This window comes from Denticeps clupeoides, chromosome 19, assembly GCF_900700375.1.
Source record: "Denticeps clupeoides chromosome 19, fDenClu1.1, whole genome shotgun sequence".
In the NCBI taxonomy this organism is placed as follows: Eukaryota; Metazoa; Chordata; class Actinopteri; order Clupeiformes; family Denticipitidae; genus Denticeps; species Denticeps clupeoides.
This window is the reverse complement of record NC_041725.1, coordinates 6,598,673-6,623,854: the sequence shown is the minus strand read 5'-3', so window position 1 is coordinate 6,623,854 and position 25,182 is coordinate 6,598,673. Positions and strand designations below refer to the sequence as shown.

The window sequence follows — 25,182 nt, the reverse complement described above, 5'->3', positions numbered from 1 at the left end:
ATTATATTATGGGCAGTGGTGGGTAAGGCAACAGACCCGTAATCAAAAGGTTGCCATCCGCCAAAGTGCCAATGAGCAAAGTAACGTCCCCACACTCTCATGGCTGCCCACTGCTCACTAAGGGTGATGGTTAAAAGCAGAGGGCACATTCACAATCACTTCACTCAGTATAATTACAGTTGAGCAGCCGTGTATCATTCATCAGGCAGGACAACGCACTGGGCAAAATCTGCGATCAACCAGTTTCCTGGAGTCGGTATTAATGTATTAAAGTATTCATGTGTGAGTGGGCCTGCACCCCCATACACACACCCCAGTGCACCACAGTCACCCATTTACCCTTTTGCCATTTGTGAGGAGCAACAGGATCTCTTTACAGCGTCTCGTCTTTTTCAATAAATTTTGCATGGAAACACGTTGTGCTGAAGCCCTGTGTTCCTGCTGTCATGCTGGCGACGTGATAAATGTTTAATGAAGACAACACCCCCCTGCACCTCACCCCCTCCCCAACACACACACACACACACACACAGGGCTCGGTGTCAACCCCCCTGCTACGCCAGCCGCCCTCTTTCATCCTGACATACACACACAGTCATCACCCAACACAACACATGCCACCACCAGGATGCAAATTAGCACCACTGGTGCGTACGTGCGTGTGAGTGCATGTGTGGGCATGAGAGGCGGGGGTGAGCCTAACGACTTTCATGAGAAGATCGGGACGAGGAGGCAAATGGTGTGATAGCTGTCAAAAAAATGAAAGGGCCGATCGAGGTGGGGGGAAATGATCCCCCAACAGCACTGCGCTTTATCCGCGTACCTGGAACACCTCAAACGCGCTCGCGCTCCAAAGGAACGGTTAAATAGCGACTAAACTCTGGTCGTCCTGGAGACAGAGAGGATGTGTGACGGCTCTAAACAGCCACCTGGAGCTGGTTAGCTGTGGCTTTGATCTGCCTGTCACCGCAGTCCTGAGACGACGCCAGACAGCACTCCAATGCTGCAGAGGCAGAGGGAGCCGTGAGCAAAGAGAAATCAATTATCACAGGATGCTGAAAATCACACACATCGATACATAAATCACTCACTAAAGAATTTTTTATAATTACCGTTGTTGCGTTTGTCCCCCCTGGAGCGTCAGAGGGTCGAGGGTGCTGTTTGTGGACAGCCGATGAAGGAACTGATTTTTTTTGGCTCAATCTGTACCTGCAGCCATTAAAGTGGGAGTGGTCGCTCAGGCAATATCTTGCGTGTTAAAAGATATGGTGTATAGCAAAGAATAATTTATTGTGTCAAAAGTGGGCTTCCATAGTTTAGGGCAGGAGTCTTCAACTCTGGTCCTGGACGTCACTTGTGCTGCACATTTTTGTGTTTACCTTCATTTAGTTCTTGAGTTGGATGAGCTGTGGTGGAACATGGAAAGATCTACGCTGTGCAGGACTGGTACCCTCCAGGACAGAGTTGGTGACCCCTGCTCTAGGGGATGGCACATGTGGCCTGTTGGACCATCTTGGGTGCTGCAGACGTAGTGTCCTGTATCTACAAATTGAATTTGGCTTTGCAGTGTGTGCAATTAAAAAGGTAAAATACATTTTAGACATTTCATTAGCTATGAGTTGTCACAGAAAGAGTATCTGTTGTTATAAGGCTACATTTTCACTATAAGCAAATACATTAAGTTATGTCATGAGTAACAAATCAAATATTATAAAATATTTTTAATTTGAAAGAACCAATAGAAATTGTGGATCGTTCATGGATCGCTGATAAGCCTCTTGACCCTGTCTGGGCAGGCTCTGCGGGGCAGGAGGTGGGCCGCTAGATAAGCAGGGGCCCGGTGGCCCTCTGGCCCTGTGGCACAGACGTAATGGTCTCCCAGCTGGGCGCTGCATGGCCCTGCTCTGCTAATTGCACCGGTGTTGAAGAAGTAATTGAATTTACATTCCCCCTAAGGACAGACAGGAGCACAAAGACCTGCACGCAGAACAGAGCAGCGCGTGGCTCTGTCGCTACTGAGTGCACTACACACACACACACACACACACACACACACACACACACACACACACACACACACACACACACACACACACACACACATATATATATATATATAAAAATTAAGAAAATACAGTAGAAACACTATTTAAAAATTGAGCTAGTGGATGGGTGTGTGGGAGTGTGCAAAAGTTTCAACGTTAGTACCCACAGCTCTGTACGCAAGTTTGCCTGCCCCTTTGATTCAGCTTTTTTATTAGTTTCTAAAGCAACGATTGTGGAAGCTGTGAACCACCTGAGGGTCTACATCAGCCTGGCCGGTGCTGATCGCAGAGAATAAAAGAAAATGAAATAAACAATCAGCTTTGGAACTAATTATCTGAGAAAAGTCCGCATGAAGGGTACAGAAAGTGAAGGCCAGTATATTGCCTCTGGTTCTTCCGGACGTTTCTATGTTTCCATCGCGCTCTTACAGTCTGCCCAATCTAATGTCCTCCTCAGAGACGCTGTTAAACCAGTGCCGAGCTTCACCACATCAAACCCATACACACGCACGCGCAGGTTTGGGGGAGGGAATGGGCTGCTGTAGATTTCATACATCTCCCCGAAGACATGTACACTCCTCCATGCAAAAATGAGCGCAGGGTCGCCCATCCAATACCCACTCTTTTACAGATAAATAGTATGCCTCCACACTCATTCACACAGAGAAGTCTCTTGCTGTCTCCAGCTCTCTCTCACACACACACAATCTCATACACAGGGGGGTCAAGCCAAATCGGTGATCAGTATCACTGCTTTAAGGATATTAAAGCATTAGTATGGAATATGGAAGCGATATAGAGGTCATTACTATGTGCATTAATCGGTGATATGGATCTAAGAAAATAATGCCCATAAATAAATGAATAAATTCCCAATATACATGTGAACATACCACAGCCTAGAAATATATATGAAAGTGAAGTGATTGTCATTGCGATACACTGCAGCACAGCACACAGCGACACAACAAAATGTGTCCTCAGCTTTAAACCCATCACCCTCGGTGAGCAGTTGGTGGCTGTGACAGGCGCCCAGGGAGCAGTGTGTGGGGACGGTGCTTTGCTCAGTGGCACCACAGTGGCACCTTGACGGATCGGGATTTGAACCGGCAATGTTCTGATTACGGGTTTGTTTCCTTACCCACTAGGCCACCACTGCACCGAGTGTGCCGAGTCCTTTTGAGGGTGGGGGTATTTGTATTCAGCGCTGTTCCAGCCATCCAACCACATCTACATGACACCCTGTGAGAGAACTTTAAGGTGGGAGTCAATTTGATGATTTAGCTTTGGATTGGGAAATTACCAGAAATATATACATACACAACACACACACACATGTGGAGTTATGTACTTAACAAAAAGTGGAGACCTGGCCTCCACAGTCACCGGACCTGAACCCAATCGAGATGGTTTGGGGTGAGCTGGACCGCAGAGTGAAGGCAAAGGGGCCAACAAGTGCTAAACACCTCTGGGAACTCCTTCAAGACTGTTGGAGAACCATTTCAGGTGACGACCTCTTGAAGCTCATCGAGAGAATACCAAGAGTGTGCAAAGCAGTAATCAGAGCAAAGAAACTAGAATATAAAACGTGTTATTTCACCTTTTTTTGCAAAGTACATAACTCAAAGTGAAGTGATTGTCATTGTGATACACAGCAGCGCAGCACAGCACACTGTGCACACAGTGAAATGTGTCCTCTGCATGTAACCAATCACCCTGAGTGAGCAGTGGGCAGCCATGACAGGCGCCCGGGGAGCAGTGTGTGGGGATGGTGCTTTGCTCAGTGGCACCTCAGTGGCATCTTGGCGGATCAGGATTCGAACCAGCAACCTTCTGATTACGGGGACACTTCCTTAACGCTAGTGTTCGTTCATAGTTTTGATGCCTTCAGTGAGAGGTGTATCCAAACTTTTAGCCTGTACTGTATATATTTTTTTCTGTTATAATCTGGAAAGGACTGGACGGGAATCATTCTTCAGGAATTGGGAGTCATGGAGTGGGATGGGACACAAGTGAAAATCCACTCCTGTGTCACCCTCTACTCCCTACATCACATTACTCCATCAGCCAACCAGATTTGCCCTTGTCACTTGGGGCACAGGTGGCCCAGGCACAGGTGGACCGAATGAGGTTAGACTGAAGCGGCACATATTGCGCCCGGTCCAAAAGACATCAACGATGCAGAGGCAGACGGAAAACATCCCACAAAGGAGGCCTGACACCAACACACAGCGTACAGAGCGAGGGAGAGGAGGAAAGGCAGATAAATGAGCTGCACTGTGATTTCTGTGTCTCGGAATCCCTACTGGATCCAGAAATATAGCCACAGCGTCCGCTGAGCCCGGGAGTTTATTTTCAGAGGAGCGTTTGACACGCTGCCATTGCAGAGGGGATTTGTGTTTTAGGTTGTTTGTGTGTGAGGATGATGGAGAATAAATCAGATTAAGAAAGAAAAGGCTAGAGACAGGAGATGCTCACCCTTTCTTTTCGGAGCGCTGCTCTTTCTGCTTGTCTCGGTCCTTTTCTCTGTAGCGCTCTCGATCTCGGTTCTTGTCCTTCTCCTTGTCCTTGGCCTTGTGTTTGCTCCGGTCTCGACTGTGGCTGTGGCTGCGACTGCGCGTACGCTTGTGGCTGGACCGGCCGCTGCTCCGACTGCGAGACCTCCTCCGATTCCGGGATCGAGACCTACAACAAAAACACAAAAGCGGTTTCATTAGAGGCTTTGCGATTGGTTGCAAAAAAGGCAAATAAGCCTGGGCCTTCCACCCCGATTCTTCTTGCACCTCTACCTTTATCCGCTCAGTGAGTGGTAACTCCTTATGACTACAGAAGATTTTCGGAAACTTGCTGAAAACCTGATACCATGTGTCATTTCTGGTAATAGGCGAGACAATCGGACTGTGCAGGGGAGGCTACTGGGAAAGGCCAGGATGAAGACCCCATGGGATCGTCCGCCTAGATCGATCAGAGACAGTCGAGATTTACTTGGCCACTAAGAGTCCTCAGGCCATCTCCCGGCAATTCTTCCTCACTGTGACACTAACGTGTCAGGCCCACAATGGGCCACACGAGATAAGGACAAGAGGTAGATCTGCTTAGCCAGTCATCTTCTTATTGATCTGGATAAGTCATCCTCCAAAGGAAAGTGCAGGGAGTGAGTCTGCAACAGACGAACTGTGTGAGCATTCCTGAAACTGAAAGCAGCATCGGCATGTTCCCCAGTGTGTGCCAAGGAGTTTTTCAAAAATGGAGGAATGCATTTATGATTCCTTTTAATGGTCCCACATTTATGAAAAATAATAATAATAAAGTGAAATTAACATTAATATGAGTTCCCCTAGCCTGTCCATGGTCCTGCAGTGGCTAGAAATGGTGAAAGGTGTAAAGAGTGCTGTGGTCATCACTCAGACGATCAGATCTGGAATTTGTCCCGTTCTGTTATCATAAGAGGAACATTTACCTCCAGTTTCTCATGCTTTGTCCGCCCAGAGAATTTCCCACCCCTCCCCTAAAAAAAGTATCTCCACTGACCATCATGGCAGAGTACAAAGGCATTTTTTGTCCCTTGTCCCGCCTCTCTTCTCCTCATTAGCATTTAAAGCTACAGACACTGAAACAGTGCGTCCTGGGGAAATCTCACTGTGGGACTGGCTGAAAGTGGCTGTAATTCTGCACCAAGGCCGAATTTCAGAAAGAGACTTCAAATACAGGATTAGGGAACCCCCTCTATAAAACCTCTATAAAAGCAAAAATATATTTCACAATATTTTTATTTTACAGGGACTCAATTATAGAGTCCCTGAAGAGTGAGAGATCATTCAGAGATGGGACGGTTCACCATAGCTAACCATCCCAAAAAAAAAGTTTGGCTAATGATTTCAAATGATGAACACAGACACAAACATGCCACATGTATCAGTCAAGGAAACAGTCAACCACTCCACAAGAATAAACTCAAATGATGAACACATCTTACAAAAAGAATGTTTTTTTATGTGGTGTTCACAGGTGTTCCTGATTTTTTTATACAGAGACCAAGAGCTCACTCCAGAAACCAGCTAAACTTTTTCATTAATATTTAAAAAATCTCTCAGATGAATCAAAAACTGTACTCACACTCAGTATATGTGGGCTATAAGCAATTTATCCTATCACTCAAATTGATAATTGTTATTCCCAGCTCCCTGCTCAGTGACATGAAAGAGTCGAACCCAGAGCAGGCAGAAGCATCTGCTCAGAATCTGGGCCCTCTGAAATAATTACAGTTTGGGTCCACATTAAACTCTGCCGCATCAGTTAGACACTCGAAGAAGGAAAGACATGATTGATCTATCGACAGCGCTGCACACACCATCTCTGCGTTAAGTGCTTATTTCCATTTTAAATGCAATTTCCATGCATATTAATAAGTCATTTTGACGAATGAGAAATTAAGTTTTTTTGTTGCTTTTTCTTTTCCTCTTTTTTTTTTTTAACAGTGACTGCATATTTGCTGATCACAGAAAAAGCCATATGGTGTTGCTAACTGCTTAAGTTTGCATCCCAAAAATAGATGCTGTGAATCATACATCTGAGTTTCTTCATATTTACATGTTAATATCCATGTTGACCCAAGATTTGATTAGAACTGTGGACGTCTGGTCCGACTGGAACCTAGTGAAGAATGTGTTTGGTTTTGGGACAATGCATCTAACCAAAAAAATTATAAATGTCACGCCTCATGAACAGTTATAACTCATTAAATATATATATGTAGTATAAAATAAGAAATAAGCATTCAGACTTGCACCATTAACACACCTGGAAAGTATATAAGCTTCTTGCTTTCTCAGAATTGTACTGCCTTTTTGCTTTAGTTAAAAGTTCAATTAAATGAAATTTAAACTGTTACCACCACACAGTTACAGCATTTTTACATGAGTGTAAAAGCAGCATTTTGTTTAAATCCATGGCCAGCACGATTCTGGGCCTGCTGTAAATTAAATTTAATGGAGTTAATAGAGGGATATGATGGTGCTAAATGTCGATTTTATTACTAGACCTGGCCCTCAGAGGATTATTAGCTAATTTGGGACAAATGTAAATGTGTTAATGCATCAACCCAAAGATAAACAGCACATTCGCACAGACACACTGACTTTTTTTTTTTCACCGTTGTTGATTATCTGTAGGGAAGAAGACCTCCCCCAATGGACCCAACATATTTTTTGTATTTCCTTTTAAAGGATATACACCAGTGTTTATTCCCCCCTAACTCGCTCCACCAGCCAACCCATTAAATTTCACTGTTGCTATTGGCCCGGCCAATTTTCTCAGTGAATTATCAATAAAGTAATTACCAGTGTGGGTGTGTGTGGGCACTGTGCCTGTAGCTTATCAGGCCAAGGCCCCCCACCCACCACACAGATATGATCCCCCTCCTTCCCAAAAAGCTATTTGGGTAATTCTGGTGCAGGGGTGTACAGCAGGATGTCGTCCTGCTGATACCTGACCATATTATGTATCAGCTAAACAAGATTTTTTTTTTTCTGGGAAAATTGGACATTAATGCCAAACATATAATAGCACTAATGCTTGGAAGTGTTAGGCTCCACTGGAGTCAAACCCTGTTAACACGCGTGTGTGCATTCACATTCAAATACACACACATTTGTATTCATACATTGGTGAAGATGTAGGCTAATAAGCATAGACCATAATGCTTAGTATACTAAATTGTACAGTTTGCATAGTATTTAATTATGAAAAATGAACCCTTTTCATTAGCTTAGACAATTGGCCAAAATTGGTATTCCCTCCATATACAAATCTGTTCTTCACAGTCTAGGTTTTTTTGTTCTGCTCATAGTCAAAAATAATTGTAGTAAAATGCATTATATACATTTTAATATGTCCAAGCCTGCACACTAAGTGTTAGAAATAGACTGAAGAGCATGCAGTTATGACAAGGTAAGTTATGTGCTTAATTTTGGTTATGGACATAACCGTAAATGTCTAAGTATTTCTGGGTATCAGACATACAGAAAGCAAATTGTCTTGAAAGCAGTTTAAACTCTTTATTTCTGTAAAACCTGGAGAAATACTGGTGAATACTATGCTATATCAAAATTCACCCTCGTATCCCTTGTCGTTTCACAACATAAGGGAATGTAATTGATTCTAAAACATTCTAAGCATCATGGTTCACTTCATCACAATGTGTTTCCATGCAAAATAACTTCATATAAATGTTCATCCCAGTGGTAAGAGCTCATTTACAAGAACTCCTTATTGGTAATGACTCTGAACATTGCGCCTCGCGCATGCGTTATAGCATGGGCCAAGTTTCTATAGCCTATTTCCATAAACACAGGCTGCTTTTCAATGCACAATGGATCCACACAAATATAATGTGATCCAAACGTTACAGCAGGACATAATGTGGTACTCGGTCAGTTCAGCCACTTTCTGGATTAAGTCTTCTAATTATTTACAGCAGATGCACGTCCATCTGGTTGGTTGATGCACCTGCATTCTTGCAAAGAGCCAAGACACGCTGTCCCCAGTGTCCCGTTATTATGATGAAGCCATCGTTTAGGCACAACTTAAGCAGAATATGAACTACGTATTTTAGCATATTGTATGTGGTCTTTAATATAATGAGCAACAGAAAACCATGATATTAAGGTTATAACCATGTAACTTCAATCAAACAGATCTGAACAGACAAGACCTCATCAATGTTGACCCAACTTCCCCAAATATTCCACTGTCAGCACTTTTAAATAATCAAGCAACAAACGACAGGATATGTAAAAAAATAAATAAAAATGTTGTCACTGACTCAGAGAAATACATGGGGGGACAGAATTGTAACAGCAAGACCCTCTGGTATTAAAATTAAAATAATCTTAAATTTCAGTGGGGCCAGTGGGAGATGGGAGGCCTGTTGCTTTTGGTGCGGAATGGGGTCAGCTTTGTCTCAGGGTTTGTAGGGTGGTGTGCACTGTGTCCTGTCACTTTTCAGTCAAGGCAAGTAATAAAAGTACAATAAAATCAAATTTTAGATGTCACCCCATATATTTTAGTATAGATCTTGCTGCATATATTTTAGCATAGATGTTGCCGCATATATTTTGCAACACAGCAAAAACAGTGTATTGCATGGGATGCACATCCTCTAATCCATTAACCTAGTCACAACTGAGTCCTTATCACTTAATTCCCTTACATTTGACTACTGCTCCATCTTCCAAACAATCTACCCAGAAGACAAAGTTGAGGAGACTTGGAAAAAAACTATGAAAATAAAAGAACATTGAACATAAGTTAATGAAACATTCAGCAAAATTATAAATGACAAAGAAACTACCAATTGGCATTTGACAATATGTATTGTTCAACTGCATTATTTTAAGGATGCTTGTAAGTCTGATGTAGTTAATTTTTTATTTTTTTTTTACAGGTAAATTAAGGGTCATAGGGTCATGCTTTAACCGGAACATGTTTGAAATGTTTCCCAGGAACAAAAGCTGTAGATGACAGTAGATGACAAGTAAACAATCTAACACTAAATATTAAAAACTATGTAATAACTAATTATTTATTTTTATTCATAGCTTCATGGTACAGGGTTTCTTTAGGATCAGATTAAAACCACATAGCTGATAAAAATAACTAAATACATGGCATGAAATATATTTTTAAAAAGGAATATTTTAATTATTCAACTGGACTAAATAATTATAATAATAAAAGTTAACTAAAAAATGCCTGCAGTGATATTAACGTTCTCTATGGCAATTAACGAGTCATGCCCATTCTTACTTTTGGTAAATTAAGGGGGAAAAGCATTTGCTAAATAAAGACCAAACAGTTCATGTTCATTTGAAACACACAGTAAAAACATGAAGCATAGTCTCTGCTGTGAAGCTACAGCATTGGGAGTTCGGCAAACGAAGGTCATTTGATCATTATTTACGCTACACACCACCATGTCCTCAAACACAAGACAATCCAACTGTGAGCCATTTACAGAAAGAGGCATGATAAAAAAAAGAAAAAGAAAATGAGTGCAATTTTCAGGAAGTTCATTAAAACACACACACATACACACAACTTCACAATGAAGTTAAAAGCTTTTAATGAAACGGTTCGAGAGCACCTTGAATGAGCAGCGTGTGGATTTCCTGCTGCCAAAAAGCAGAAAGCACCCGTCACACAGAAGGCAGCTGTTCCCTCGCCGTCGCAGCCCTCTCAGCGCTAATGCAAATATGCTAACCATCCAGCACGCATTACCTTTGAGTGCTCTTCAAACGCGGCACCAGACACAAGTTTAATTTATGATATTCCTCTAATTATGATCGCTGTTGAAATCATTTCCCAAGCTGTTTTTCTCCTTCCCATATTATTTCACTGTCACACACAGAGAAATAAAAGAAACGACAGAAACAAAAAAATACAAAAACTAAACGCGAACAGTAATTACTGCAGCCAATTCCCAGCTTTCTTGAAATATCGAAAATAAACACTCAATATAACATTTTACTTTCACTAAATTAAAAACTGATGTACAGGACAAGAAAAGAAGAAGAAAAAAGGCACATTTGAGGCACATTTTGGCCAAATGTCATGTTTTTTAGTCAAGTTCAAAGGTCTTCAAAGCCTTTTCAGATCTGCATGGGCATGCTTTTTTTTATTATTATTATTTGAAAAATCGTATTTTCTCAGCCAGAGATTTCACATTTTTTAAGTCATTACTCCTCCACGCTGGTGGTGTCCTTCTCTACTAAAGTTCCATGTGCCGGCTGTCACTCCACCAGAACATCTCAATTCTAAAGTGGCCGTCTGGGGTCAGGCCAACCACAGACACCCTACACCGCCTTTCATTACCGTGCCAATGGCAGGAGCAAACCCAAACAAGGGGTCAGGGCGCGGTTAAGGGTTAGGGTACAAATAAGGTGTTAACTCAGCAATGTCATCACAAGTGACCATTTGTTTAAACCTGCAGTCAATGGAAAACCATCAAATGAAGACTCGTCTTCTACAGTCATTTTTGGACATTTCTTTTAAATTGTGTGATTAAAGCTGCATTCGATGCTAACGCTTTTTTAACGTGTGAAAACATTGCATGATCGTAGGGAGAGAAGAGAAGATTACAGGAAGAGGGGCAAACTTTTTTTATTTTTTTTTTGAACATTGTATTTAAGGCGAACGTGTTTTTAATTAGCAGGTGTGCTCTTAGAGCAGGGTGCTTCTCTCCCGCTCTTTATAAAGCCGTATTTATGAAGTGCCGCGAGATCTGAGGGCCTGTCCCCGATGGCCTTTTTATCGTTTAAATGTGCTCTGTTATGCACTGAAGTGATTTAAGGACCTCACAGGTCCGGCATAAGAAAAATCATAAATGTTGAGATGAACCATGTGGGCACACTGTAAAAAGGCCGGCAGATGAAGGCCTGACGCAAAGCAGACATGCATACCACTACTGGGGGGGGTGTACTTACTTAATTAAACATGTAAGTGCATCTGATATACCACTCTTGTAAAAACACTTACTATTAAGTGGTTATGGATGGGGGGGGCGAAGTCTTCAACCTCAGGATGAGTGCAGAGACAGACTCTTTATTCCAGCTTATGGACGTTCAATGCAAAAGCTACTCTGTGACCAGCACAGACCCATTTTTGTCATTACACCAGAAATCTCACTTTCTTGCAAAGAAAGAAAGACTTGAATACAAAGTTTCTATAAAAAGTTTATTCTATTGTCCTATTCTGATTATATGAATGTCTATTTTTTTTTAAACTTATTGCCTAGCCTTAATGGGTTCCTTTTGGTAATCTAGAAATTAATTGCAAGAAAAAAAAATTCATATTGTGATTTATCCACATGTGACTACTGGCGAAATCTCCAGAGCGAGGAATGTATAGCACCAGCACAAAGTAGAAAAAGTCACCTTCTTCCCCAACCACAGCAAAGAATAAGCGACTCGACCGCACCCTCCTCCTCCTCCTCCACCCAGGTGGCGAAAAAGAAAAGGAAAAAAAGGTCGAGTGTAGCCTGAGAGAAGTGTTTCATTACGGACGCGGTCAAGAAGCAGATGACTTCGATTTCACTTTTACTGCTCTCTCTCTCTTTCTCTGTATCTCTCTGCATCGCCTCTTTTCCCCCGTTGCCTAAAGTTATCTCTAATAAATAAAACGTTACGAGGCTAACATGAACCACATTTTCTCGCGGCCCATATGGGGTAAGAGACAAGAGCGGCGTTGGATTCTATTAGCCTTCAATTTGCTGCAGCCAGGGCTGGTGAGGATGACGGGGATGATGGGGCCTATTTGACAGGATCCAACACATGGCTCTGCTTAGGGCCAGCCACCAACGCTGAGACAGAGGGCACTGTTTTTCAACTGCCGCTACAGCTTGGGGCTTGTGTAAGGTCAAAGACATCCTCAGAATTCACACTTGGCAGCTATCGCAGGAGCCCAGTGGTTGAACGGTTTCTCACACAACTTCAAATAGGCACAAGATTAAACATCATTAAAGAGCAAGTTTCTGTGTTGTTTTACCTAGCTATTGGGTAGTGGTGGCCTAGCGTTTAAGGAAGCGGCCCTGTAATAAGAAGGTTGCCGGTTCGAATCCCGATCTGCCAAGGTGCCACCGAGGTGCCACTGAGCAAAGCACCGTCCCCGCACACTGCTCCCCGGGCGCCTGTCATTGCTGCCCACAGCTGACTCAGGGTGATGGGTTAAATGCAGAGGACAAATTTCACTGTGTGCACCGTGTGTTGTGCTGCTGTGTATCACAATCACTTCACTTCAGGTCTCACGATATGCTACATGTCTCGATACACAGGTTATATGATTATGTTAAATATATTGTGATACTGTACATATTGTGATACTGTACTGTGCAATTTTCTACAGTTCAATAAAAATGTAAAAACACCTGATGCAAGATGTTGTGATCAGTCATGTTTTGCGATTTCTCTCTGAGCAAAAAGCCAAGCAGCAGTTGAAAGTACCCAGCTGCACAGCGCCATCTACAGGAGTGGAGGTTCTAGTCACATGCTGATTCTCATCTCTGCTGACCTCACTAAAGAAACACTAGACAGCCCCACCCGGTGGACTAAATTTGTGTACAAAAATATTGATATTTGATGTACCCGTATTGATACAATATCACCAAGTACAATATTGCGATGTGTTGCAGTATAGATACCCCTAGTGGCAGAAACACTAGACTTAACACTACACACTGCACAGACGCTTGTAGCTGCTTGTACATGGTTCAGCTGCTTGGAGCAATAGTATTTACCTTTTAAGCACATTCGTTGCTTTAACACGTTTATTGTTGTTTCAGGTCAAGCACATTTTCATAACTCAAAAAGTAATCCAATTTGGCAGTACCGCATTACACCTATGCCATTAGAGCTTGTTGAGCCGAACAGGAAAGAGACAGACACACAGAGCTGCTCCAGACCTCCCTTTTTTTGGAGTGCTTATTTGTTTTTGGTGATGTGCAGTTGGTTGTGTATAAACCGATCAGGACTCGTAAGTGGTTTAAGGTGTCGCCACTCACTAAAATGACAAACCCGACCAGAAACTTGGAAACTCGACTCGGCTACTTCAGGCTGATTGCCTCGACGGGAGTCTTGTTGGGGGCCACCGTTTCCACGCAACGGCCCCGTCTTCAGAGCCGAATGCAGGCCGGGACCCCCGACCTCACGAGCCTCCCTCCTCTCAGGCCGCTCACTGCCCCTCACCCCACCAACCGGCAGCAGGCGGCCGGAGCCTCGGACCGGCGCCGCACTAGCCAATTAGAAATAATTAGGCAGTCATTTCGGCTGCCGAATCTTTTTAAGTGCATATATAACGATGCAATGATGCTGATTAGCCCGCCGAGCCGAGCCCAATAATTATCGGCAGTGATCACAAAGCCGCTGCACCGCTCTGTACTTCACCTTAATGTGTTTCAAAACGCCACTTCATTACCTCCAGTAATTAATCCCCCATTAATTGCACAGGAAAAGCCCAGTTTACCTCGCTTCGTTTCTAATTATCATCTTATAAATAGTTATGGTTCTAATTAACGTGTTCGTTAGGCAGGATATTTTCTCTCAAAGCTGTGCTCCGAGCCAAAGGTCCAGCGCACACTCTCTCAGAAGTGCAACCAGCCAGAAGGTGAGGCCATTCTGGTTTCGTTTGCTTTTATTTTACTACATTCAACCTCCTAATTGGCATTTAAAACCCAATTTGGATGAACTTCAAGAAGCTTAAATAAGGGGGGGAGAGAGGGGGGGGGGGGGGGGGGGAGTAGGAAGGAGAGATTAATTTTGTATTCATTTTCCAATAGCAGTGCATGAAAAGGAGACTCTCTGACTGGCAACCAAACGGAACTTTTTTTCGCGCAATGAAATGAGCGCAAATTTTGCTTAGGGTGCGCCATCTATTTATATAACAAAAAAACTGAAAGTGTCAGACAAATGTTTACTTAAAGGAGACAGATAGACAGAAAGACATAAAAAAATGGAAGGAAAGAAGAGAAGAGAATAAAACAGGATTCCTGCACACTGCTCTAAGGAGACGGGTCATGGGGTCCACAATCAGCCATAATAAATTTACAGCTATGTTACGCTTGACGGATAACAATGTGCGGCCGCAGCCATGGCAACGCTTGTTGAATAAAGATCACCGTGGCAGTGCCTTTGACCAATCAGCTGTAATTTCTGGTGTGATCTTTATTCTATGAAATCCCTTATATTATTCAGCAGGACTCTTCAAAGGGAGCGCTCCCGTACACTAGACAGCGGACGGGCCTGCCCTCGGGGCATTTCATACCTTTACACTGCGATGTGTTCACGACATATTCACTTATCCACTGGTCTGCAAGCGAGACTAATGTGTGTACTGCGTTTAGAAGCATTTAGATACAGAAAATACAGCATCTGGCATACTTAAAACAAAAAAATTATTGAACGTGAATCCTAATTGTTGTTCTATTTATTTTATCCAGAGGGCATAATGGACAAGAATATAATGTAATATCCACAACTTTCTCTTTTTTTTAAACCGTGGTTCATCATGATCATCTAAACAAGCTTCAGGATTGTTAAAACAGATGCATATTCAGAATATGACTCAAATTAAGCAAGTTCATTTTAACTGTGTCGAGCAATCTAGATATAGATATGCACTGCCAATCTATTACATTTTCTTCAATATAGCATAGATTGTGTGTGCTTATGTGTGTGTATGAAAGTGTCAGTGAGTGTGTTTCATTCGTTTAGTGAGCGCGTGTCTGTTTGTCTATGTTTGTGTCTGTCTGTCCGTTTACTGGGCCAGTTCTCCAGCAGGGCTGCAGAGAGGGCTGCCGGCCACCCAGGGGAGCAGGCTTGTTGCTGCTGTTGCCTGAAGGAGGGGTGTTGGAGGGGAACCGGGGGCTCGGGTTGGCACGAGAGGGGCGCTGAGCTCCGGGCTACCCACCGATGAAAGGCCCTCGCCATGTCGCTCACTTACTCCCCTCTTTGGTAAATAAAGGCTTCTGACAACAAAGGCCAGGAGCATTTGACTGGCCTTTCAAACACAAATAAAAAGATGCCACTGCAGCCTCTAGATGCATGCGGTGGTGAAAAAAAGAAAGCACGAATGAAAAAGAAAAAAAAAAAAAGAGGAAAAGAAAGAGGAAAAAAAAAAAAAAAAAAAAAAAAGAACCACTCACAACACTAAAACAAGAAACATGTTGATTTTAATTAAATGAAGAGAAATTGCCCCTATCCACAAACATTTATGTGTCACCCAGGGTGTGAAGGGTACTTTAAATATTTGAGAGGGACGTTAAGTGTGTATGTGCTAGAGCCAATCTTCAAAAAATAATAATAATCTGAGAAAGTTTTTTAATTACATTATTTGCATGCACCACCATGCAAAGAATATAAATTGCTAATTTTGTTACATTACATTAATTTTTTTTGTTTACACCAATCGCAGATCATGAGCATCAGTGAATAGCGGGATTTGTTTGAAATGCTATGAGGATTTAAGAGTGAGCAGGCCTGTAAACCTGTAGATATAATAAATATAAAGTCCTCATTATAAAATTATAATGTTATATTGGACATTCCCATTAGAGAATAGGCATCTGTTGGAAATATACATGCGGTGGTTTGGTTTGTTGAGGAATCACGTGAGAATCATGAATCACATAAAAACTGCAATTCTCATTTAATCAAGAATCCCGCAGCTCTAACATGTAGTAAAAATGTCGTTACATACGCAGAAGTAAAATGAACGACCACCCTCTGGGCTGCGTTATGCGAGTCTCCTCTCGCTGACCTTACAAGAGCATCAGGAAAACGCATCAGGCAGATGAACAGCACCAACACCTCACCTCATCTTGGAGCATGGGGCGGGGGGACACCCAAAATTAATACCAGACCATCACTCATCGCCCCCACCCACGCATTCACAGGGCTTCCAGTTCAAATCGCACCCATGGCTACACCTGTGGTCTAGGTTAGCGGGGGGTGCCCTCCGAGGGGCGGGGTAATTAGGGGAGGGTTAAAACGAGATAATCAGAGACGTGTGAGGTAGGGCAGGCCCAGGAGAAAACCTGACGCAAGCACAAAGCCTACGCTTGGCCCTGAAATATTTATGAGAAATCTCTGTGTGCGTCAGCAAATGAGCATGAAGGTGGTGTGTGTGTGTGTGTGTGTGTGTGTGTGTGTGTGTGTGTGTGTCTGCGCTAAACAGACTGATGTCTGCCGGTTGGGGTCAAGTGTTGGATTAGTTACGCTGCGTCTGGGACCAGTCCCAATCCACGAAGCAAGGCACAGTTTGGAGCGGCAGGGAACTCTGCAGTCTGCAACAGGATGTGCGCGGGTGGTGATATTTTTGTCATCTGTTACTGGCAATAAAAAACTTGTCTTTTACGGCAATGAGCCGCCTCTGGAAGTGTACTGTGCATCACCCATTAGCAGTTTCCTCGATGTTTCAGAGAGACAAAGAAGACGGCAAAAGCTGTGGGAGAGGCAGGGAGAAAAACAGAGCGAGGCGGCCGGAGAGAGCGAGGCGGCATCAGCCGAACAGCGGCGGAGCCGCATGATGTGACTTCAGACCGACTACATCAAAGGGAATACACATTAATGACTAATAGGGTAATCAGCGCTTCTTGTCTTTTTGACACGTCGGGGGGAAAGATTGCGCGTCTCCAAGGGGGAACTCTTCTATTCATGTAATTTTCTGACGGGGAGGCGGGAGCAGCCGAGTTGTAAACACCAGCCAATAATCCAGCATTATTCTAATTCCAGCTATTGCTGTTTCTTTATTTGCTTATTTATTTATTTACACATATCGGCCTGTGTTGTGGGGGTGCAGTAATATCTGAACTCCAACGGTCCTAATCTCCTTCCCGGCAATATTTCCATGCTGCTGTTATTATTTTCATTCCTTTGAATAATACCCTTCACTCCTCGGGTCATTTTTTTCCGCTTCCGCAGCGCAGCACCCCTCCCCGCCGCCCCTCGCCCGTCTCATCCCTCGCTCCCCCCCTCTCGCTCCCTCATATTCAATATCTCACGCGGCATTCGCTCATATCCTGTCAGTGTATCAATCATGGAGGGCCTGTCCACTCAATCCTCCCCTGATTTATCAGTCTGCCGCTTCGCCGACTCCATAACTCGACCCAAACCCTTTTAACACGACAGTGACAGATAGTCGCCCCGACCGAGGCAACCTGTTTCGCTTAAACCCGACGCGCCGCCTGGAACACCCAGCTGGCTGAGCAACGACACCCTTCCATGCGCACACCTGAAGAATCAAACACACACACACACACACTTCTCGACATATCAGTTTCACATATGGAGAAAGTCATTACAGTTTTCAAAGTCATCCAGGACTATCCAACAAATGAGCAGAAACACCATCAGAGACTTTATTAGCCGTGCAGGTAGTATTAACACACCAGGCCAAGTTAACAAAAAGTGCAAATTCTATAAAAAACGAAATACTTTTCTGACCTGTGACCTCAGACCTTGTGGCATGCTACCCTTCGCAAGGAAGAAGAATACATCAGTCAGGAGAAGTTATTTGAAACTATGGCCATCCAAAAGATTTTTATTGAATGACAAATAAAAAAAATATTAGTTCAGATTCATTGTTTCACAGGGAAATATAAAAAAAAATAATAATAATAATTATATCTCTCAAATGTCTAAAAAGCAGAAACCCCTCCGATTGAAAAACGCAGTGACTGATGGCTTACTTGAAGAATGCCTTCCCGCAGCACCTCGTTCACGGGACTGATTTGTTATTTAACATTCAACATGTAATCTCCGCCCCCCCCCTCCCGTGCAAATCTCCCATAACCCAACACCTCCCCGCATCTCCCCCGCTCACGCTCACTTTAAGCCGATTACAGGAGGCATCCCTTCTAATCACATCACCTCATTTGTAAACAGCGATATCGACTGTAATTCCGTGTCTTCCCCTTTCATGTTGGGGCCGCCGACGCCGCGCATTCTGTAATCATTAATGACCTAGCTGGCGCGTTAACATATGACACCGTGCGCGCAGCTGAGGCTGGAGGCATTAAGAACGCGGTGGGGGAAATCATTTGTTATTATTTCCAATAACAAATAGTCATAATTCACCTATGCCTTCCTGCGGTGGCCTACTCCAATCAGCAACAAAGCTTGCGGTAGCGTTTACGTGTGCGCGCCGCCTAATGAAGATCGGAATCCGTTTTCTTTGTGATGAAAACCCATTCATCCACTTCCTGCAGCCATACGCTAGTAAACACGCGAGCCCTCACACTGGCATAAATTATGAAAGCTCTGTATTCCGCAGTTCACAAGGATTCAAAGCACTCCGTTTACGGCTTCATTTGCACGGATTTGCAATGTTAATGACGGCGCTTTCCACTTTATCAACTGCGCATAGAGCCTTCCACTTCTGTTGCAGAAGGGCATCCCGTTCTTGAGGGTGTGTGTGTGTGTGTGTGTGTGTGTTACCATGTGAAACTGAAAAAAGAAAGCATAATTATGTTTTAATTGCATTAATTACTGGAATGAAGAGCATTTCCCCCCTGAGCTCTAAAGGGACACTAGACAAACAGTCCTTTATTCCATCCTCAAATAATGAATAAAGATGCAATAATAAATATTTCCCAGTGAATAATTTGTCTCGGCACGTTTCAAAAGGAAGAGTAATCTACAGCCAAATGTAACAGTGTTTTAAATGGCATTTAAATGGCAACTAAATAGATTATATATTTTTTGTTCCTTAATGGTACATAATCATGGTACTGAAGAGCACAACATACTATTTATGTTACAACACAAAAGTCACTGAGAGATTGATCTGTGATTTGGTTGTTCAGAGAGGGTTCACACAGGACTATCCCACAGAAAGTCACAGGTTCTCTCACGTTGTGCTTTGCAAGAAATGTTTATGTGAAATACTTTAGATAATGACACTAAAATTTGTTATAGACTATTATAAAACTGGTGAATTCTGCTCTGATATTATCTTTAGTTACTAATGATTTATTACATGTACATTGGTGATTCAGCACTGGAAAAATGACATTCCACCAGGAAGAGAAATCTCTGTGTATAACTAACAGATTATTACTGCTCACTAAGGGTGATGGCTAAAAGCAGAGGACCCATTTCGTTAAGTTAAATCACAATCATTTAACTTAACAACCAAAGTTGTTTCAGCATCTCAAATCCTACCTCCTGTTATGGCTACGTGACCGGGACCGATGGGATCTGTAGCCCCTCCCTCTGTCATTGCTGCGGCTCCGTCTCCTATGGCTAGACCCATGGGATGAGCTGCTGCTGGAACGTCGTCTACGCCTAGAAAGGGTTTAAAAAAAAAAAAAAAAAAAAAAAAAGTCAGCAATTTCACTGAATGTGTAGTGGCACCTACCCACCCCGTCCTCCACGGACACAAATCAACAGAAAATTCCCACTTTACCAATAAAAATGCCTAACTGAATAATTATTATGTGGCATGGTTTAGGGACATGGCCTTCAAGTTTGTGAACCTGATGTAGGTGTGAGGGTGTGAGTGTGCCCGGCAGTGGGCGGGCACCCTCCCCTGCTTGAGCGCAGTGACCCGGGATGGGTTCTGGCAGGCGGAAGTGATCTAATAATAATTGTTTGTATATTTGTATTTTGTTTTATGACATTAAAAACATCTGATATCCAATCCTTATCATTTGTCAGTTGGCATACTTCCTTAATAAAATGCTCAGAACATGGCCAGCACCAGCAACAAAGGGAAGTGACTGCTGGTCTCCAGTCACGTCTGGTATGCTTTCTGACGTTAAGAAGAATCTTTTCATTTTCGAACAGCCGATCATGACACGAATGATTATGCTGAAATGCTGAATGTTATGAGCACTGCTACATAATATGCAGCGCTGGGAAATTCAGTTTTCAGGAGCATTCAAGTCCATAGTCCCAAAAGAACCTGGAAGATTCACCTTCAGCGATACACGTGGCAGCGGATATTGGGGGCATTTCAGTTCACAGAGCCGTGTACACATCTGCTGTTCTCCAGCACCCCAGTCTGCTTCATCTGTACCAGACAGGCAACCAACTTTATTCTGTTTGTAAAGAGCCTCCGATCCCCACTCTCCTACCACGTAGCAGCTATCGTTTGCAGTTAAACGTTTCAAAGGCACTGTGTCGGTCGCTCTCGAAGACAGACAGCATAATATTCATTATTAAAAAGCTTTTTTATTTTTCCCCCCTCTTTCCCCCTACCAGCAAACACTCACATCTGCTTAGCACTAAAAAACAGAGCATGCCTCCACTGGGAGTCTGGAGAGACAGAGGGCGAAGAGAGAAAAGAGAAGAGAAAACAGAACAAATAACCGAGACGCTGCACTATCAAAACAAATTTGTACCACTTACAGCACTGAGATCTAGGGCTACTATTAGCATGCTGCTGGAGAGGTCCTGGGAATCTTCAGCTGCCACTGAGCCTGACAGACACTTCACAGAGGAAGCACACAGGACGAACGCACGTCATTCGAACCCCTGTGTGAGCGTTGAGCGCGTGAAGCTACGCAAGAGCGTGTTTATTACGATCGATGTGGATTTTGGCCATTTTCTATCGATGTGTGGATTGTTACACATGCCTCTGTGGGTAAGAGTAACCAAGAAACGTCACTGACAATAGAGTGACAATGGCAGTATAAAAAGTGAGATTATAATGGTGTTCTTCTGTGTCACAATGTGTCCACTGCCAGGTCTCCAACACAGGGGCAATGGTGGCCTAGCGGTTAAGGAAGCGGCCCCGTAATCAGAAGGTTGCCGGTTCGAATCCCGATCCGCCAAGGTACCACTGAGGTGCCACTGAGCAAAGCACCATCCCCACACACCGGGTTAAATGCAGAGGACAATGTGTGGACTGTGTGCTGTGCTGCTGTGTATCACAAATGACAATCACTTCACTTTCACTAAATTGAGCTACAAATGAGTAGTACATAGAATTTTACAATTTGCATCCCCATACGCCACAAGCGAGTGAATAAGATGTTGTAAGCTGCTCCTCACTTTTTGAGGTGGATGAGCCCAGGGAGGATCTGTCCCAGCAATCCTCACTGGACACTTTGGAGGTGCTGTGTGAGAGGAGTTTAATCGCTAAATTCTGGGCATCTTGAAAAGCATCCCACCTCCTGAATTAAACCACTGCTGTGTGCCACCCTGCGTCACAATTACTTATCCAACCACAGCATCTCCAACAATGACACCTACATTTGTTTACATGGGACCAACTTCTATCTTATCGGAACTCTTAGTGAGTTTTACTGCGTGGCTGAAATTATTTTAAAACTTAGTCCAGGGGCCCAAGGGTCAAGTTGGGGTCACTGCAGTAGACATATATCAGCTCTGTCCTAAAATCCACTCTCGGGAAGGGCAGTCATTTCCCGGTACACATAATGGGGGAGATCAAACATCATATATTATTAAGTCATCATATAGCATCAAATGACTGCAGGATAGGCTGTAGTGTGCTAATATAGCCTGGCAGTATAGCATCATTAGGTGAGTAAGGTGAGTGCAGTGGTCCGCATATACATTCATTAGCATTGGCGATCCAAGGTCGAGGTTAAAAAAAAAATAAATAAATAAACTTTTCCATTAGAAACTGAGTCATTAAGTACAAATTTATTTTTCTGGTGATGAGGCTATTCCATATATGATGTACAACTTGATTATAAACGTTTCATTATATGGAGAAATTTGGTGCCTTTATTAAGGTATACATATTTTACACAAAACCTGAACCAACAAGGATTTCCACACACTTTAAAACAAATACTTTAGTTGGTTGACATGTCTAGATGACATGAATCAAGTTTTTATTCATCGCCATTTTACCATCTTCAATTCAACGTCATTCATTCTTTAATGAACAGAAATGTTATTCTAAAAAGATTCTTGATGTATGTATTGATCTCTTGATCTCTAAAGGATCAAGCATCGGATGAGAAATCTTAGGCCAAATCTATTCACATTACATATTGTTCACCACTAGAATAGAGAAGAGAATATAATTTCTAAATTACGGAATTGAGCTAAGATGGCAAGCAGTCGTTTTACTGGACCTGCTGCATTGACTCTGCTAATATCTGTTAAAATATTTTTTTCCTAAAAGTTGATTAGCTGAAAAACTTTGCGTTCGTTACATGAAGGCAGGCAAGATATGCTCATCTGAAACAAACCCCAAGCACAGAAAAATTCTACTACAGACATTCTGAAGAAGACAGGTTTTCTATTCTATTTATAAAGCAAAAACCAAGCATAGCAAATGGGTTGCAAAAAAGGACAGACCAGATAATAGATAAAAAAAAAACTGACTGATAAGAAATAATGTTGCACACAAACACACGTGAAAAAGTCACTCCAGCCAACTGACCAATATTGGCAGCTAGGGGTGTGTGTTAGAAAGGATCTCACAATACGATACCTAACACGATACATGTTCACCGATGCGACTATATCACGACATATTGTGATACTGTACATGGCGCGATCTTCAACAGTTCACTGAAAATGTAAAAAACAGAGCTGATATGCAAGATGCTGTGTACGATCTGAGTGGATCACATTACATTCATAATTCAACGTAACTCAGAACTGAATTTTTGGACTAAATTTCTATAGAAAAATATGGATGTTTGATGTCCCTGTATCGATACAATGTTGACACGTAAAATATCACAATACATTGCTGTATCGATATTTTCTGGGGTGGTAGTAGCCTAGTGGGTAACATACTCGCCTACCCGGGTTCAAATCCCACTTACTACAATTGTGTCCCTGAGCAAGACACTTAACCCTAAGTTGCTCCAGGGGTACTGTCCCTGAAACTACTGATTGTAAGTCGCTCTGGATAAGGGCGTACATGGAAATGTAATGGCATTATCATCACAAGCTCTACCTCCTGTCTCGGTCCCTGTCCCTGGACCGGGTCCTCCTGCTGGACCTCTTGCTGCGACTCGTGACGCGGCTGCCAGATGAGCTGGAGGAAGAGGAGCGGCGCCGGTGCTTCCTCTTTCTACGGCTGCTGCTGTGGCTGTCATCCTCGCTGTCTGACGAGTGGCGACCCATTGCTCAGCCCAGGCTTGAAACTAGGGGAAATAAATACGTAGTGAAATAAGAACAAATAGATATTTAAATGGCTTTAAAAAAACCAAACAGGGGGTGCGAAATGAATCCAGTGCCCCCTGCAAAGTTGCGGTAAATGAGGAGAGAGCCCTGACAGCAGCTAGCTGCGCCGAGCTAGCGCTACACGTGGGCTTTTAAAGCGGCGTAAACAACGCGTTTCTGAACGCATTAGCCGGCTAGCTAAACGCGCGTTACGCGCTAGCGCACGACGCGACGCAAAAAAAGCTCCAGCGGCAACCGCACAGCTAACGCGAGCAAGCCGGGCCGCCGGCTGCCTACCGGAGAGAAATATTCTTAATGCTCGTCCGGGTTCCCGACTGGCAGGGCGACGCTAGCTCCTCTCCCGCTTCCCGGCGCGCTCACCAGCCGAGCGTGTACTTCGCGGCAGACCAGACGAAGCGCTTCCGATCGAGTCGATGCGGAGGACAATCAAACGCAGAGCAATCGATCACTCCGCGATGGATTTTTTTTTTTTTACCTTTTCTGACGCGTTCAAACGCACAGTACTTAAAAATGGGACAAATTCTACTCAGTCTATACATTTTCCTACGTCAAAGTTGGTGATCGTTTACAAATTCATGTACATAATTCCTGTATAATTATTTAATATGTATAGTGGTAATTATCTAAAAAAACTGATTATAATGTTGAGTCGTAATTTGATACGAATGCTTGCTTTAATTAGAAAAGGACTTGCACTTCGTCACCGATCACCGATCTGCGTTTTCTGCTTCGGATCGCCCAGGGATTCACAGCAAATCGGCCCGATTGGTCTTAATCGTTTTTAATTAGGTTTATGTGAGAGAGAACAGGTTCATGGGGGAACTTTTGTGGTGCTTTTCGCACGTTTGTGGCATTTAACGTCGTGGTTTGGCCGGTGCAGGAAGGTTATCTTGCAAACTCCGCGCCTTGCATTGTACATCCAGTAGCTATTAAAAAAAACGAAGACGTGAACACATTACGCAGGCCACCTCAGTTACTTCATCAAAAATGGCAGTTTATAATGTGAGTTTGATAGGGACCGTCTGTTTAGGGACCGTTTATGCATTTTACTGCAAAACGCAACAAAACACAAGTATTCTGGACAGGATAACCAAGAAAATACTTTTCTCATTTACTCTCTTTTTATTGGCATCTGAAAAAAAGAAAAAATATAAATACAAACTATGTATTTTTGTAATGTATAAAAACAGAATAAATGTACAGAATAACGTGAATTCCCACTAATTTCTAAATCGGTCACATGACGCAAGAACACAGCGGTGTTAGGAAGGTGTAATAATAATAATATTAATGAATAATCATAATGATAAAGAATATTAATTCCCGCGAAGAAACATCATTCATATTTAATCAGGCCTGAAAACCGCCCGAAACACCGTGAGTGGGAATCTTTTTTTTTTTTCACGGATAATCGATAAGCGTTCTTCCTCCCCGCTTCAAGTCGGATCGGATTTCTCCCCCCGCGGCGTCGC

The 25,182-nt window shown here is 43.1% G+C and overlaps 1 protein-coding gene across 1 annotated transcript in view; it reads right to left on the bottom strand.

The window, feature by feature from the left end:
• The window catches only part of rsrc1 (arginine/serine-rich coiled-coil 1), a 105,594-nt gene extending 81,484 nt beyond the window's left edge, over window positions 1-24,110 (bottom strand). Inside the window, exons 1-4 of the mRNA XM_028961935.1 lie at window positions 23,987-24,110; window positions 23,481-23,670; window positions 19,757-19,879; window positions 4,524-4,730 (exon numbers count right to left, since the gene is read on the bottom strand). Of these exons, the coding sequence (XP_028817768.1) occupies window positions 4,524-4,730; window positions 19,757-19,879; window positions 23,481-23,650 (500 nt within the window). The 5' untranslated portion in view covers window positions 23,651-23,670; window positions 23,987-24,110. The remainder of the gene's footprint in view (window positions 1-4,523; window positions 4,731-19,756; window positions 19,880-23,480; window positions 23,671-23,986) is intronic.
• Window positions 24,111-25,182: the final 1,072 nt, after the last annotated feature.